This window comes from Pagrus major, chromosome 18 (assembly GCF_040436345.1).
Source record: "Pagrus major chromosome 18, Pma_NU_1.0".
Classification (NCBI taxonomy): Eukaryota; Metazoa; Chordata; class Actinopteri; order Spariformes; family Sparidae; genus Pagrus; species Pagrus major.
This window is the reverse complement of record NC_133232.1, coordinates 29,501,448-29,515,195: the sequence shown is the minus strand read 5'-3', so window position 1 is coordinate 29,515,195 and position 13,748 is coordinate 29,501,448. Positions and strand designations below refer to the sequence as shown.

Sequence of the window (13,748 nt, the reverse complement as noted above, 5' to 3'; positions counted from 1 at the left end):
CTGTCAAAACGCAGCGCCAGATCTAGTTATAAAATAATTGAATTTTCATATCAGAGGGGACCAGAGTCCCAGCAGACAATAGGAGTGCTGAGTCCTCTCTGATATTGGCTCAGGCCCTTTGCCATGCGCATGAAATCAGTATGTTAATGTTCCAGGGTTTTCTTTTTTTAAGGGCACTTGTGCTCTCGCAATGTACTACCGATGCGGTTTCAAAAAATTGCAACTATTGATAAGTAGGCAGCCAGCAACCCCCTCGACCCCTCCTCCCACCCAACATGCCCACCCCCCCGCCTCCCCCCAACCCACCGAGGCTCTAGACGTTCTCGCACCCCCATCCTCCCCCATTATTAAAATTGTAATTTATTTTTCTAAATCAGAATGACAGCTTGCTTTCTTTTCTCTGCAGCAGGCAGTGAATCACCGAGCTTTAATTACTTTCGTAACTTCGCTGACCCTGTGAGCGTGCTGCTCTGCCAGAGAAAATGGGACCTCCAACAAAGGCCCCTCCACAGCCACAGCCGCCTTCGGTTCATTCAAAATGCGAAAATTTATCAAACTACGGATTTTATAAGATTTTGTTAACATTTCACCTCCTATCTTTTTCACACCCCCGCTTGCAACAGCTCTGCACTCCCAATCTCCTGGCCCACCTCCTGAAGAAAAACTCAGAGCACTGGATAACTAAACAACCTCATTCCAACTCTCTCCCTCTCTCTCGCTCTTTCCGTTCTTGTGTTGACTCAACAAGGTCTCTTCAGGTCAAAACAGCCAGAGGTCACACTATTATCAGTAACCCCCTCATATCCAGGCCGTGGCCCTGGCAGAAGGGAGACACACAGCGCAGGGTCCCGGGGCCACAAAGCACAGATCAACAGGGATGAAGGCTACATTTGATCACTTCACAGATCTCTGGCCTGCACACATCAGGGTCAAGCTTCATTCAGCCCGGCCGCCAGAGTCTATCACGCAAGCTATCGACTGCCTTCTCCGACCACGGGTCACCGCCACAAAGGAGTCGCTTCAGTGTTTAAAAGCATCTCCGAAACGGTCACATGGATCACGGCCGTGAAGTCTGATGCGCCAGAGAGTCTAACGGGAGGAAGGTGCAAGACGCTGCCCTCTGTTCCACTTTGTCGCTGCAAAGTTCAGGCATGTTTTCTCGCTCGCCAACAGATCACCGTTCGCTTCACATCATTCCCCGGCGCCTGATTTATTAAAGTAGCTAATATGTTGTAATCCCTGCTATCGCTCTCACCTTCTCACTGGCACACCTCTGTTTTGGGCTGTGCCACTGTGTGAACCAGGGGTGCGCAGGCACGGTTGGTCTTTTGCTGACTGCCTGATAATTGAATGAGCGATTATCCCTCCCATTAATAGACAATGATACAGAAAGCAGTGCCATATGTACGGAATATTAATGAGTGGCTGCAGCGGCCTAGATAAGAGAAGCGCCATGCAGTTGCTGTAATAGGGGTTAAAACAATTTGCCCCCCACCACCACCACCCAATCCCTCCTCGCACACAGCTCCCATGCTTCTCCACAATGCTAATCCTCCATCCTCTCACCAGCTCTGCAGCCTGCCACCAACCGACCACCCCCCATGGCCTGGGCTTGTGCTTGGCGCTGACCTCACCGCTGCCAAGGCCGACCCGCCATTGTGCGGAGAGCGCCAGCAGGGTCACTTGACAACAGAATGACATGCTAATGATGGGAAGCGGGTGTTTAGTATTTATGTTATGAGACATTTTGCAACAAAGGGAGCTTGGAAAAAAGGAAAAAAAAAACATCTACTGCTTTTTCTTTTTGTTGCAATTTTCGAGATTTATCTCACAGTTTCACTGCTGAATCTGTCTTCATCTTCTCTCTGTCACAAGTATTAATTTCTTTCTGATATCAAGGTAAAGATACAAGGGCGGCTGAAGCCTACATTAGATTTCAACAAAGGTCGCGCGGGGGGAGCCAGGTAGGTGAAACAGTCCATATGAAGCGCCACGCCAATCAATATCTAACATCTATTAGCATTGGAAAGCAATATTTCCCCTTTTTACCTTGCAATAATTGTGCTTAATGCTGTGAAGTACCTTATCATAGGTCTGACAGCGAAAGAAAGGCCGGTTGCCATGGCGACTGTGAAAGCCATTGGTTTCCTTTTCAGCAGAATAATGAACTTCTCTCCTCTGTGTGTCACTCTTCCACTCCACTCTCAGCCTCTTCGATTAAATTGAAGTCCACGCGTCCTTGAAATCCCTCGTCGTCTCTGCCTTATAATTTGCCAAACAAGAGAAAAACACAGGGAAAAATGTTCAAGGCTCAACAAATGCATCACTTTAGGCCGAGGCGTGGGTGTATCTCACAATCAATACACAGTGAAGGATATATATTTTTTTAAATGTTCTAACAGGAATATCAGCTCTCAATTATGAATACGTCTGTACTTGCAGTTACATTTTATTTTCTGACGATGGAACGGTTAAAGATTATATTTCCTTGAAGTGTTTGGGGGAGGAAATAGATGGAAACCTTTATCTATCCTCTTGGATTAAAAAAAAAAAACTAAACAGAGGTTTTAAAGAGTCCAAAATAGGTTTATCAGCTGCAATTACTTATATTTTTCTAATTTTTGTTATTTGAAATATCATAATGCCTCGGTCGTACACTCCGAAACTGCAAATGTGAGCCAGCGTTACAGTTTTTACAGCTGGTGAGGACTTTGAACTGATGAAAGCTTGTCCAAACTGTTCAAAAGTTAGTATTAAAGGCTAAGACAGGCCTACTTTGTCACATTCAATCATGATGGATGCACGCAGCTGAATAGACTCGTCAAAGCAGTCTGAGACGTGCTCCACAGACAGCTTAGTTTTCTATATTTCTGACTGAATAAAAGAATAATGACAAAAAAAAATGTTTCTCTCCCTCCAAACATCGTTGAGTCTGATCATTGATCGCTATCCACAGCGTCCTTGAGCACAGACATCTTCACTGGGCTGAGGACATCAAGTGTTTCATTCAGCGGTGTTTGTCTGCAGGACGGTCGATGAAGAGGGAGAGAGCTGGAGAATCGAGACGCGCACAGATCCAAATAAACCCGTTAAATAATAAGAAGGCCAATGAAACCGCAGCTGTGGGTCAAACAGCCTCATTTATCTGCATCACTTACATTCAGTTAAATTCAGACAAAAATTCATCTTTTCTACTTCACTGAACCTTTTAACATCATAATTTGATATTAATTATTAAGCCTGAAAATAGGGTCATGATAATTAGCCTGAGGGATTGTTCCTGTTATTTTTAAAACACACGAGTCTTTTTAATGCGTTATTTCATTCTTTTCATGTTGTTGGCCGGGGGCGATATGCGTGAATTCTCACTGATGTGACAATAAAAAAAAGTTTAGTCTATTATTAAGTCGGACAAATATCAATATCCTAAAATTAAAACGTAATTTTAACTCCACTTCCCCTGCTGCCTCCTGGGTTGACTTAAAACAGAGTCAGTCATCAGCCGGCAATCAAGACAAGAGAGGGTTGAAGGGGTGAAAACACAGTTACTAATCACCTGTTAGAAAATTGTAGTCAGTAACTTGATTACTTTCTGTAACTTTTGGATTACCTCAACACCAAACATATGCAAATAAAGACTAGAGAAAATAAATATCAATTCAATTATTATTATTTTAAATCTTAATGATGTTGTGTGAAGTGCACATGTGCAGGATTACAGACTAGTAGATCATATTGTTTTTGTATTTTTTAAATTATAGTCATGTCAGTAATCCCCCTGTTTTTTACTGAATGTATCCATTATTACATCTGTAACTTTACCGGAGCACAGTTTTCTAATTTGGTAATCCCATTACATGTATTCTGTTATATAAATATCAATTGAAGTGTTAAGTTCAGTTACTATAATTAGCAATATTTTAAAGTTATACAGGCAATAAAAGATTAACTTTAAATCTGGTTGTAATAATAATTTTAAGAGAACAGTTAACCCATTTATCAATCAAACACCTGCATGACCTCATGGTTTAGATCAATATTTGATTTAATTTGATGAAACCTTTTATATGAAGTGAAGAAATGACTGGGACTAAGAGTTTCCTAACACATCACAGCAGTCAGCTACTACAACTCCTTCTCAGTTTGATGGTCAAGCATCTTCAGTGGACCTGAGTGCTCATGAACTGTCAATGAATGCAGCAGAGGAGGATACTTCTACGGCTCAGAGAGTGTGGCACAACATCAAGAAAATATGTCACTTAGCTCGATTTTCTATTCAGTCCAGATCCTGTATTCAGCATTCAAGGAGAAGTTTTGAAGACGCTGCAAACTTTTTTTCTGTGATCAACACATCAAGGGCAGACAGAGCCAGTGAAAGTGAAAGAATGCGTTTTCCCCACAATGATCATTCATCATCTTTGCACTCAGACCAGATCACATGGACCTTTTTTTGTTTTGTAATTGCCAACAGTAAGATGTTTCTGGTTTTGTCTTGCTAAAGTTTGCTCTCCATCTGAACCCTCGTCTGAGCTCTTCAGACTTCTGTCGTGCAACTTGCAAAGACACAGAGCTCTGAAGACACGACGAGACACTTGACTGTAGTTCTGCAGAACACTGAAGACAAATACATGTTTCATAATGTGACTTTGTTTCGACTGGAGTGGGGTTTTTTACCTTTGTGACCCTGTGACACTTCATAACCACTTTTATTTTATTTGTTTATTTATTTATTCTGTTGTTGTTGTTGTTGTTGTTGTTGCAGCTTTTCGTGTTGAATGTCCTCAACATCTTACCTTGTTTCTGGGTCGTGTGTTGGCTCATCTTCGTCTGGTCTTCCTTCTTTGCCTGTGAGACAGCGCCGAGGAGCCAAAATACGCCATGTGCATGCTGCAGTGACACTTTTAACTGAATAAAAATGTGATTTATTTCAGACTTTTCTTGCAGTTTTCGTGCGTAAAGCTATCTAACTCACTCGAGACAGCCAGCTGAGCTCTCTGACCTGCTACTGAGCACGACTTCCTGACAAAATCCCACCACAGGGAGGCGCTCATGAGCTGACATCACAGGAGTGAATGAGCACAGAGCTGCACTGTTGTCTGCTAACACTTAAAAAAAAAAAAAAAAAAAACAGATCATGTGTCAAATTAGCAGATCTTTATCAGGTTGAGCTTTATTTGTTTCACATGCTCAGAGTTGGTTTTCAACATGAAGATGCTGCTGAAGGCCTGCTGGTGTAAAGAGTGGCATCACCGCAGTGTCAAAAGTAAAAGTTGTGCATTACATTTTTTACCTGAGTATTAAAATATGCACAAAGGCATTCAGAATAATCTATTTTATTTTACTGGATTATAAATACTGATGCATCACTGTGGCTATCACTTGAATGTTGACGCTGGTGAAGGTGCTTCATCTACTATAGTTCGTCTGCTGCGTAGTTTGAGAATTTCCTCATAATGTATTTATTGATTATTGGATTATTATTCTAATCCTGCAAAGTATCTAACTACATTTTTGAGACAAATGTAGTGGAGTAAAATGCATAATATTCGCCTCTGATTGAAGCGAAGTACAAGTACCTCAAAAATGCACTTAAGTACAGTATTTGATTAAATGTACTTAGTTACTTTCCACCACTCAACATCTCAGACATCTCATTAACAGTTTCTGATGATCTATTGTTTGTACATTATAGACAATATGGAGTCATTACTGCATTTTATAGGTTTATCGGTCCTCCTTCGTTCAACTGGCAAATGGGTCATTCATAACTGTTGTGGTGTGGACATATATTGTTTAAAAGCTCACAGCTTTATTTTAAATTCCTGTGAAAATCCAGAAGTTTCAGAAAGGTCATACTTTGATTCACAGCGCAGGCTTCCACTGTTGGTTGGGATATGCAGTGTCGCTTTGATAGGATGTAAGATGAGCTACACACATTAACTCTGTTTTTATTTATTTTGTTTTGTAGATGTATTATTTCTTTTCTTTTTCTTTGCAAGACAGTGGTGATGTGTATTGTATATAGCTTGTGATGCATGCAATTTGTATGTACAGGAACCCTAGTCTATGGTCCCTTATGAGCAATGATTTTCATGTGACAAATAATTCAATAAAAAGTTTCAGTAGTTTCCAAAGGCACAAAATACGTGGTTAGGTTTTTTTTTTTTTTTTACATTATGTGTATAAAATGATGCTTAAAACATCAAACCTATTCTAATGTGTCAATGCGGCCATTAAAATCAGGTAAATAAATAAATACAACACTGGAAAAAGCTAATATAAAATGCACATCAGCGGGTGTCACACAGTGCGGATATACTGCAGGTTTTACGTGAAAAAAATCAATATTCTTATCATGTTTTACTGTCTCACTGGTAATATTGTGTTTATTCTTCCAGCTCCCTCATCCAAATAGCAGCCTGCATCATCTTCTTGCCGTTGGGATGATAACAGTCTGTGTAGTGTTTTTGTTTGCCCCTCATGCTCACAGCTGCTGTTATTTCCAACGAAAAAATACTTTTGCGTTGTCGAAGTCACACATTCCACTTTCATTTCCCAAACATCAGCTGTACTGCAAATGTTCAGGTCACGATAACTACAGTTAGTTTCGGTCTAACACATGAGGTGCAGGTTTTACAGAAGTGGTCAATTAAACGCCTTTCCACTGAACTCGTAGATGAGTTTGCTCCTTTAATGAGGGGCGTGCTGAATGAGAAGTTAGAGCTTAAAGATATCGATCTGACCAGACAGGAAAGCATCATTGCATTGCATCACTACACACCAGTAAGTCATGTGGCACACCTAGACAGATAGATGAGAACACAATGAGACGCAGAGCTGTATGATGAAACAGCATACATTAACGTTAAAACAAGGTTTGAGGGACAAAGTAAATACCCTCCAACTCTGCGTTAACATCCTGCAAAACTATCAAGGAGTTAAGCCTGAGAGAGAAAGGCCTTCAGATTCCATGTAACAATCCCAAAGGTAAGAAGGCTAAAAAGGAAAACCCCTTATCCCTCTAATGAGGCGTGGGAGGTTTGAAACGATACGCCTGGTCCAGATCAGCCGCTCTGTTTTTCTGCACAGTGGAACGAGAGGCAGCTGTGAACGCTGAAGGACAAAAACAGCTGGTATCAGGAGGTGCAGTGTTTCTGGGTAACACGCAGACATTGTTGATACAACAGGAAGGATTGCCTCATCATAAGTGTCTCATTGCTGAGGCAGCGCCAGGCTGTCTGTCATCTCCGGTCAGATATGATCTTTAATATTGAGGTCATCTCCTGACCGAAGATGACGACAATTCACTGAATAAATGATCTATGATTTACTTTAATGCACCTGCAAGTATCTCAGTTTCTGTTCCCATTATTCCAGTATACAGCAGCATAAATACAGTTTATTATAGCTTGAGCTTCATGTAAAAATGCCTTTACAGTAGACTGTACGTAAGGAAAGGGCTCAGAATCTTTAGGAAAAACTAACTTGAGCTTTAGAAACACAGTAAGTTTAATAAAAAAGAGAGTAATTGAAACATAATGTCCATTAACCACAGATTTTAAAGATAGGGATGCACGAAATGGACTTTTTTTTTCAAGCGATACCGATAAACGATAATTACCTGCCTCTTGCGACCAGTAACCGATAAAAAAATATATTTTTGTTAACATTTTTGTAAAAGCAAAGCCTCTATTTTTGTATTAAGTAAAACTTATGTCGCTTACTTTGTTATCAATCGGACCGAGAATGTGTGTGGCGACCATATCATACAGGGCAGCTAGGGACACGCCAGCAAAGTAGAGTGGCAGCTCGGGAGAGAATACCTGGGCTCCAAATGTGCCATTAACCTGTGAAATCCTCCTTCATCGACCACAGAAAAAAAGGGCTGGTCGCCAAGTGCAATAAATTCCGTGATTTTGTCGATAATTGCTTTGGCATTTGGGTTATCTTGAGAAAACTTCCTGCAGTTTTCAAATGCCTGTTGAATGGACACTAATGTACTACTCGTACTCACTCGTAGGACGCGTAATGCAAACTGCAATCGTGTTGTCTTTCTCTGAAACTTTAAAAAAATGTCCATATGTGCGATGACATCTTTGAACCGCTAGCGTGCGTCGGATAGCAAACCTACTCGTAACTACCGTATCGCGGATAATTTATCGGCCCGCCAAATTATCGTGCATCCCTAATTACAGAGATTTGATGAAGTGAAAATATGCCCTGTAAGAAAGTGATACAGTGAAATGATTCTCATCCAAACCTCTCAGTGCAAAAAAAAAGAAAACCCAAACAGGTGCTTCCTCATTAGAAATGTTAGCTTCGCTAGAGCCCCAGAAATCTTCAGATTTCCGGTAAATACTTCCGACTATCTGTCGATCTCTCCACTGGCTTTAAGTCCTGGGTTCTTATAGACCAGATCGATGCCCTGGTTACTGTTCGGCTGTGCCTGACTGCTCGTCGTCTCTCTTTTTCCCGGCAGAACAGACATGAGTTTGGACCGGTAGTGATCCCCAGCAAGAAAATACAGGATCGGGTCAATACAGCTGTTGACGCTCGCCAGCGGCCTGGTGATCTTGTAAGTGAAGTTGACGATGTTGAGGACCTCACAGTTAAGATCTAACACGCGGGAGGTGTAGTAGAGGGTCCGTGTGATGTGAAACGGGACAAAGCTCACAGCGAACACCACCAACACCACGATGATGAGCTTGATGGACTTCTGACGTGTGGCGGCGCCCTGTCTGTTTGAAGATAATCCTTTTCTGGGTCGGCACAGGGTCCGCGCCATCAAGCAGTAACACACCACAATGACAAGGAAAGGGATGCCAAACAGGAGCACCATGACAACAGAGCTGTAGTCCACGTAATTATCAAAGGACTCCTGGTTGGTTGTGTCATGACACAGGGTGTCATTGTCCCTCCTGGAGGTGGTGACGAACATAAGGTTGGGCACCAGGCACAAGGTCACCGCAGCCCAGACCATGCCGCACACCATGTGGGCGTGGCGGGACTTGACCAGCGTCAGTGCCTTGATGGGGTGGCAGATGCCCAGATAACGGTGCACGCTGATGCAGGTGAGGAGAAGGATGCTGCAGTACAGGTTGGCGTAGAACAGGAAGCGCACTATTTTACAGGCAGCCAGTCCAAAGGGCCAGTGGCTGCGGTTGGCGTAGTAGTAGATGAGGGTGGGCAGGGAGAGGACGTACAGGAAGTCGGACAGGGCGAGGTGGAACATGTAGACAGTACTGGGGTTCCACGGGCGCATCCTTAGGAACAGCCACAAAGCTGTGGCGTTGAGCACGAAGCCAAACACAAACACCAGACTGTAGGACACCGGCAGCAGGATGTATTTGAACTCCTCATTGAAGCGACAGCTCGAGTTGAAGACTGAGGTGAACACCGTCGAATGGTTGTGTGTGCCGGGGCTGCTGATGACCGACTCCATCATGAGGTGACTTCCCAGTGTAGCTCTCCCAAGCCAGCAGAAGACCAAACCTTCAAATGAGGAAGATATTTAAGTCAAGTCAAGTTTATTTCTGGTAGCAGCGGGCAATTTCTGCTGCAGCGACCATAGAAAACACAAAAAGCCTAAAAACATACCAAAGAGAAACATACAGCTGTTAACATAATCACGTGTGTAGGCCCTAAGCACAGGTTTACGAGGTTAACAAAACATATTAAAAACATATTAATTTATACATTATTTATTTATTATTTATAAAGAAAGCACACATGTAGATTAATTATAACTAAAAAGGCAACTGTGTTCTTACATCAAAAAGATAAAACATGATTGTAAACTAAATCTCTGTGAGTTTTGAGACTCTAGGAAACTGTGAAGGACATTATATAGAACAAGTGATTAATCAAGGAAATAATCTGCAGATTAATGGATAATAAACTATTGTTAGTTGAAATGTTCAGATCCTTTACTGAAATAAAAGCAGCAGGGCTGCACGACGTGGTCAAAAATGATGACGATATGATCCAAGATTAGTGGGAATGATCTTTTTTTGTACAACAATTTTCATTTTCATTGAAAAATCTATTAAAATCAGGGCGATGTGACATTTGCTAGTGTCTGTGCCAAACAAACATGTTTCCTTACAGCAACATTTGTAGGCCAGGACATCTCTGCAGCACCACGGTGCTTCATTCGATGCTGTTCTGACACACATTCGAGCTTTATCAGCTTCTGCTATTTGGGTTCTGCACTTGGCCATATCTAGATTGATTGCGCAGCCCTACTTAGAGAGTTATCTGTTATCTGTTGAGTTATGCTTACTGAGAGCTGTGCAGAGATCACAAAATATGTAAACGCTAAGGTGTACGCAGACATGTCCTGACTGGTGTCAGTCAGAATCAAATAATTGCACTGAGCCTTATTCCAATTTAGATAATACGGCCATTGATTGTGCAGCCGTAGAAAGCAGGGATGCCATAATGTAAAATACTTTCAGAAAAATACAATACTTCCAAAAATATTAAATGCATCTAAGCAACATTTAATGTTGGTGTAGGCGTTTAAGGGGGAACTATTTTAAAGGCTTTATTTACTGTTGTGTGTAGCAATGAAGTGAAATATCAAGTGGTGTAAAAAGCAGGCTACAGAGTTTCACTCTAAAATATAATATATAGTAGTAGGAGTAGGGCTGTAAAGTAATCAGTGGTGAAGGAGTTACTTTTTACTTACTTTTTTAAAGTAAAAGTAACAATACAGTTAGAAATGAAACTCCTGCATTCAAAAGTAAAAGTACAAAAGTTCCAGCAAGTACAAAAACAAATAACTTTATACGACTGGATTGTAATCATTGATGTAGTACAATACTCTAAAGCTGCAGCTGGAAAAGGTGGAGCTTGTTTTTTACAGGCTATAGTTCACTGCTGCGTAGCTCCTGGATTTTTTAAAGTGTTAACTTTGACCATTATAACACATTACTAACTGTCGAGTGAAAGTGGTGCAGTAAAAAGTGCAATATGTCCCTCTGAACTGCAGTGGAGTCAAAGTAAAAGTCGCATACAAATGTCAGTACTCAAGTAAAGTACAAGTACCTCAGTGTTGTATTTGGGAGTCGGCACTTGTTACTTTCCATCACTGTTGGTTAATAGTCGACTGATCCGAGTGAAGACCAATAATTAATAGTTAAGCACGTCTGGTCTCAACACACGTGTTAAACATGTAACATACAATATTAACTGTGACCCTGCGGTTACTCACCCCAACAGGACCCCAAAGACGCGCTGCTGTCGCGCCGCTCCTGATCCTGATCCCAGCGCTGCCGCAAGTCGTCTCCTTCCACCAGTTTCACTCTCCAGAGCTCCAGTCGCTGCTCCTCTCAGCTCCTCTCAGCTCCTCTGTCGTCCAAAAGTTATTTCCCTGCTGAAGTCGTGTCGGACTCCATGGCACCTACCGCTGCACAGACGGTCCGCACTGAGCGCAGGATACATGGAGAGCAGTGAGGGGCTGAAATGGGAAGTCACACTGCTGAGTGGACAAAACTTCCGCCCCCATAAAAAGCCTTCAGTGTGAGAAGTCATTTTCAATTCAGTTGAACCACTTGAAACTGCGATCAGAGATCGTCTACACATAAACACCAATCCATGGGCTACTGCTGCAGGTTCACCTCAGACGTCAGTTTACTTCCACACTGAGATTTAATCAAGATTTTCAAGATGAATCTGTCACCACACAACACAAGATTGTGCAATTAAACTAATAAATCGATAAGCAAGTCACAAAAATAAACTTTTGGCACACCGGTTACATCTTTCTGTGGTGCTATTTTCCTCATTTCAGAGCAACGTTTCTTCCTTATAAATATTTTCTAATTGTATGACTTTCAAGATTTTTCATCATACAACACCAGGTTGTGTCAATAAACTAATATGCAACGCTGTTTTGCTGTGAAGCTCCAGAAATGTTTTTGTGGACTACGAACACATCCCCTGACCTCCCATCAGCATGAGGCTGAGAAGATAATGACTGAATTTTGGGGTGAACTCATCCTTTAAGAAGTGAAGTCTTTGTGTAAGACTCTGCAATAAACTGTATATACCATAAAGTAGCCGGACTCAGCACTGTGTGGAGCCGCAATGTTGTAAAACTGCTTACAAGTTAACACCCTGACTAACTCGTGAAGCAGCAGCACTCTGGGATACTGTGAGTACTATTAACATCACATGACTTGCTTAAGTAAAAGTTTAAATGAAGAACTCCAGTGTGATATTGCTCAATTTAACTAAATCATGTGAATACTCATTCCAGCATTGGTTTTTTACGTGTCATGGGAGTAAAAACTCACTCCCATAATAACACTTGATGGCAGTCGATACTGATATGTCGTAGAATATTTGCACAGCTGTACCGTACGGCTGTTAAAAAAACACAACATTTACTCTCTGGAGCTGTGAGCGACTTGTCTCGTCAGTAATCTAAGCCTTTGCTGTAAAATCTATGTGATAAGGAATTTAGAGGTCTGATCATAAAGAGATAAAAAGTAGGCAGGGCGAGCAAGATCATATCCACACCCAGTAAGTTTGGTGTGAATGACCCTTTTATGGTCTAGATTGAGATTTACAGTCGCACAATAAACACGACTCTGTTCACATGCAAAGAGCACGTCTCCTTGTAAAGTTTAGCTCAACACCAGATGAATCCAGGAAGTTCATTTAAGAGCGACAACTTAAAAGTATGAGAGGCACTTTAGGTGAAAAGAAATGGAAAAGTCCAGACCCCTTGAGCCCATTCCCATAATGTGTGTGTCTGTGTGTACAGGTCAGCTCGGTGGTGGAAGTGTTCTGTGTTTGTGTACTGTATTGGGTTTCTGTGGTTAGGATGTCTGGAATGTGAGTGGGCCACTGACAAAGCATGTTCTTCATCAGAGACCCGTTAAAAGTGCTGTGTCGGTTTGCGGCCCCTCAGATGGAAAACATGTCAACATACAAACAAAGCTGCTTTTATCAGATTAAAAACTAATTTCTCGCTTCTTAAATGACTTTTTCCAAGTCAGCCTCCGCTCAAAGATGTGTTTTACTTTATAATTAATACGTCACTTGGATGTTACCTTTACAGCCGCGTCCACGGGGACATCACTAGTTTGGATACCAAGCATGGTCCAGTATGTGACTTTGAAGAGGCTGCTGTGGACATTTTAAACCTCCAGTGCACCAATAGAAAGAGTACAAATAATTTTTTTTTTGTGAATGTAAACTTCTAAAATGACAAATATTTGCATATTCATAGATCCAGTCAGAAAACATCCCGTCTATTTATAACTTTTACTACGTCTACATAAGCGTAACTCATTATGCTTAAACATTCAACACTTTACAGATTTTCTCTTTGATTTTCATGTTGCCAACATTTCCCAGCTCCCCTCCAGGTGATGACATCACCACCAGTAATTGTAGCAGTGACTCAACGGTCGCTGACACATACCTGCTGCCAAAAGACAAGAGGGATGTGTTTGGTCATGCTTTAATAAGTAACCGCCTAAACTGAATGCTACATGCAAAAACAAAGTAAGTCACACGCTGAGTGGAGTATTTAGTTATTTTAAGGTGAGATTACATCTCGTTCTGCTGTGATCTGTTATTTACCGGTGCTGACAAAATCCACTCTCACATGTTAGATCATGTCCTAAATGTCAGCCATCCTGTTCTCACAGAAATAACTGATGTTATCATATTTATATGAGTTGTTTAACAAGAGCAGTGACTCTTTGTCATCAATTCTGAGGAAATATTCCCTA

General features: G+C 41.5%; 1 protein-coding gene across 1 annotated transcript; it reads right to left on the bottom strand.

Annotated features, from left to right (window-relative positions):
* Positions 1–7,491: 7,491 nt before the first annotated feature.
* On the bottom strand, positions 7,492–11,436 carry LOC141013536 (P2Y purinoceptor 4-like). Its single transcript, XM_073487291.1, has 2 exons — positions 11,216–11,436; positions 7,492–9,492 (listed from the first exon to the last, which is right to left on the bottom strand). Exon 2 carries the CDS (start codon positions 9,443–9,445, stop codon positions 8,366–8,368), a length of 1,080 nt encoding a protein of 359 aa, XP_073343392.1. The 5' UTR covers positions 9,446–9,492; positions 11,216–11,436; the 3' UTR covers positions 7,492–8,365.
* Between the last annotated feature and the right edge of the window lie 2,312 nt (positions 11,437–13,748).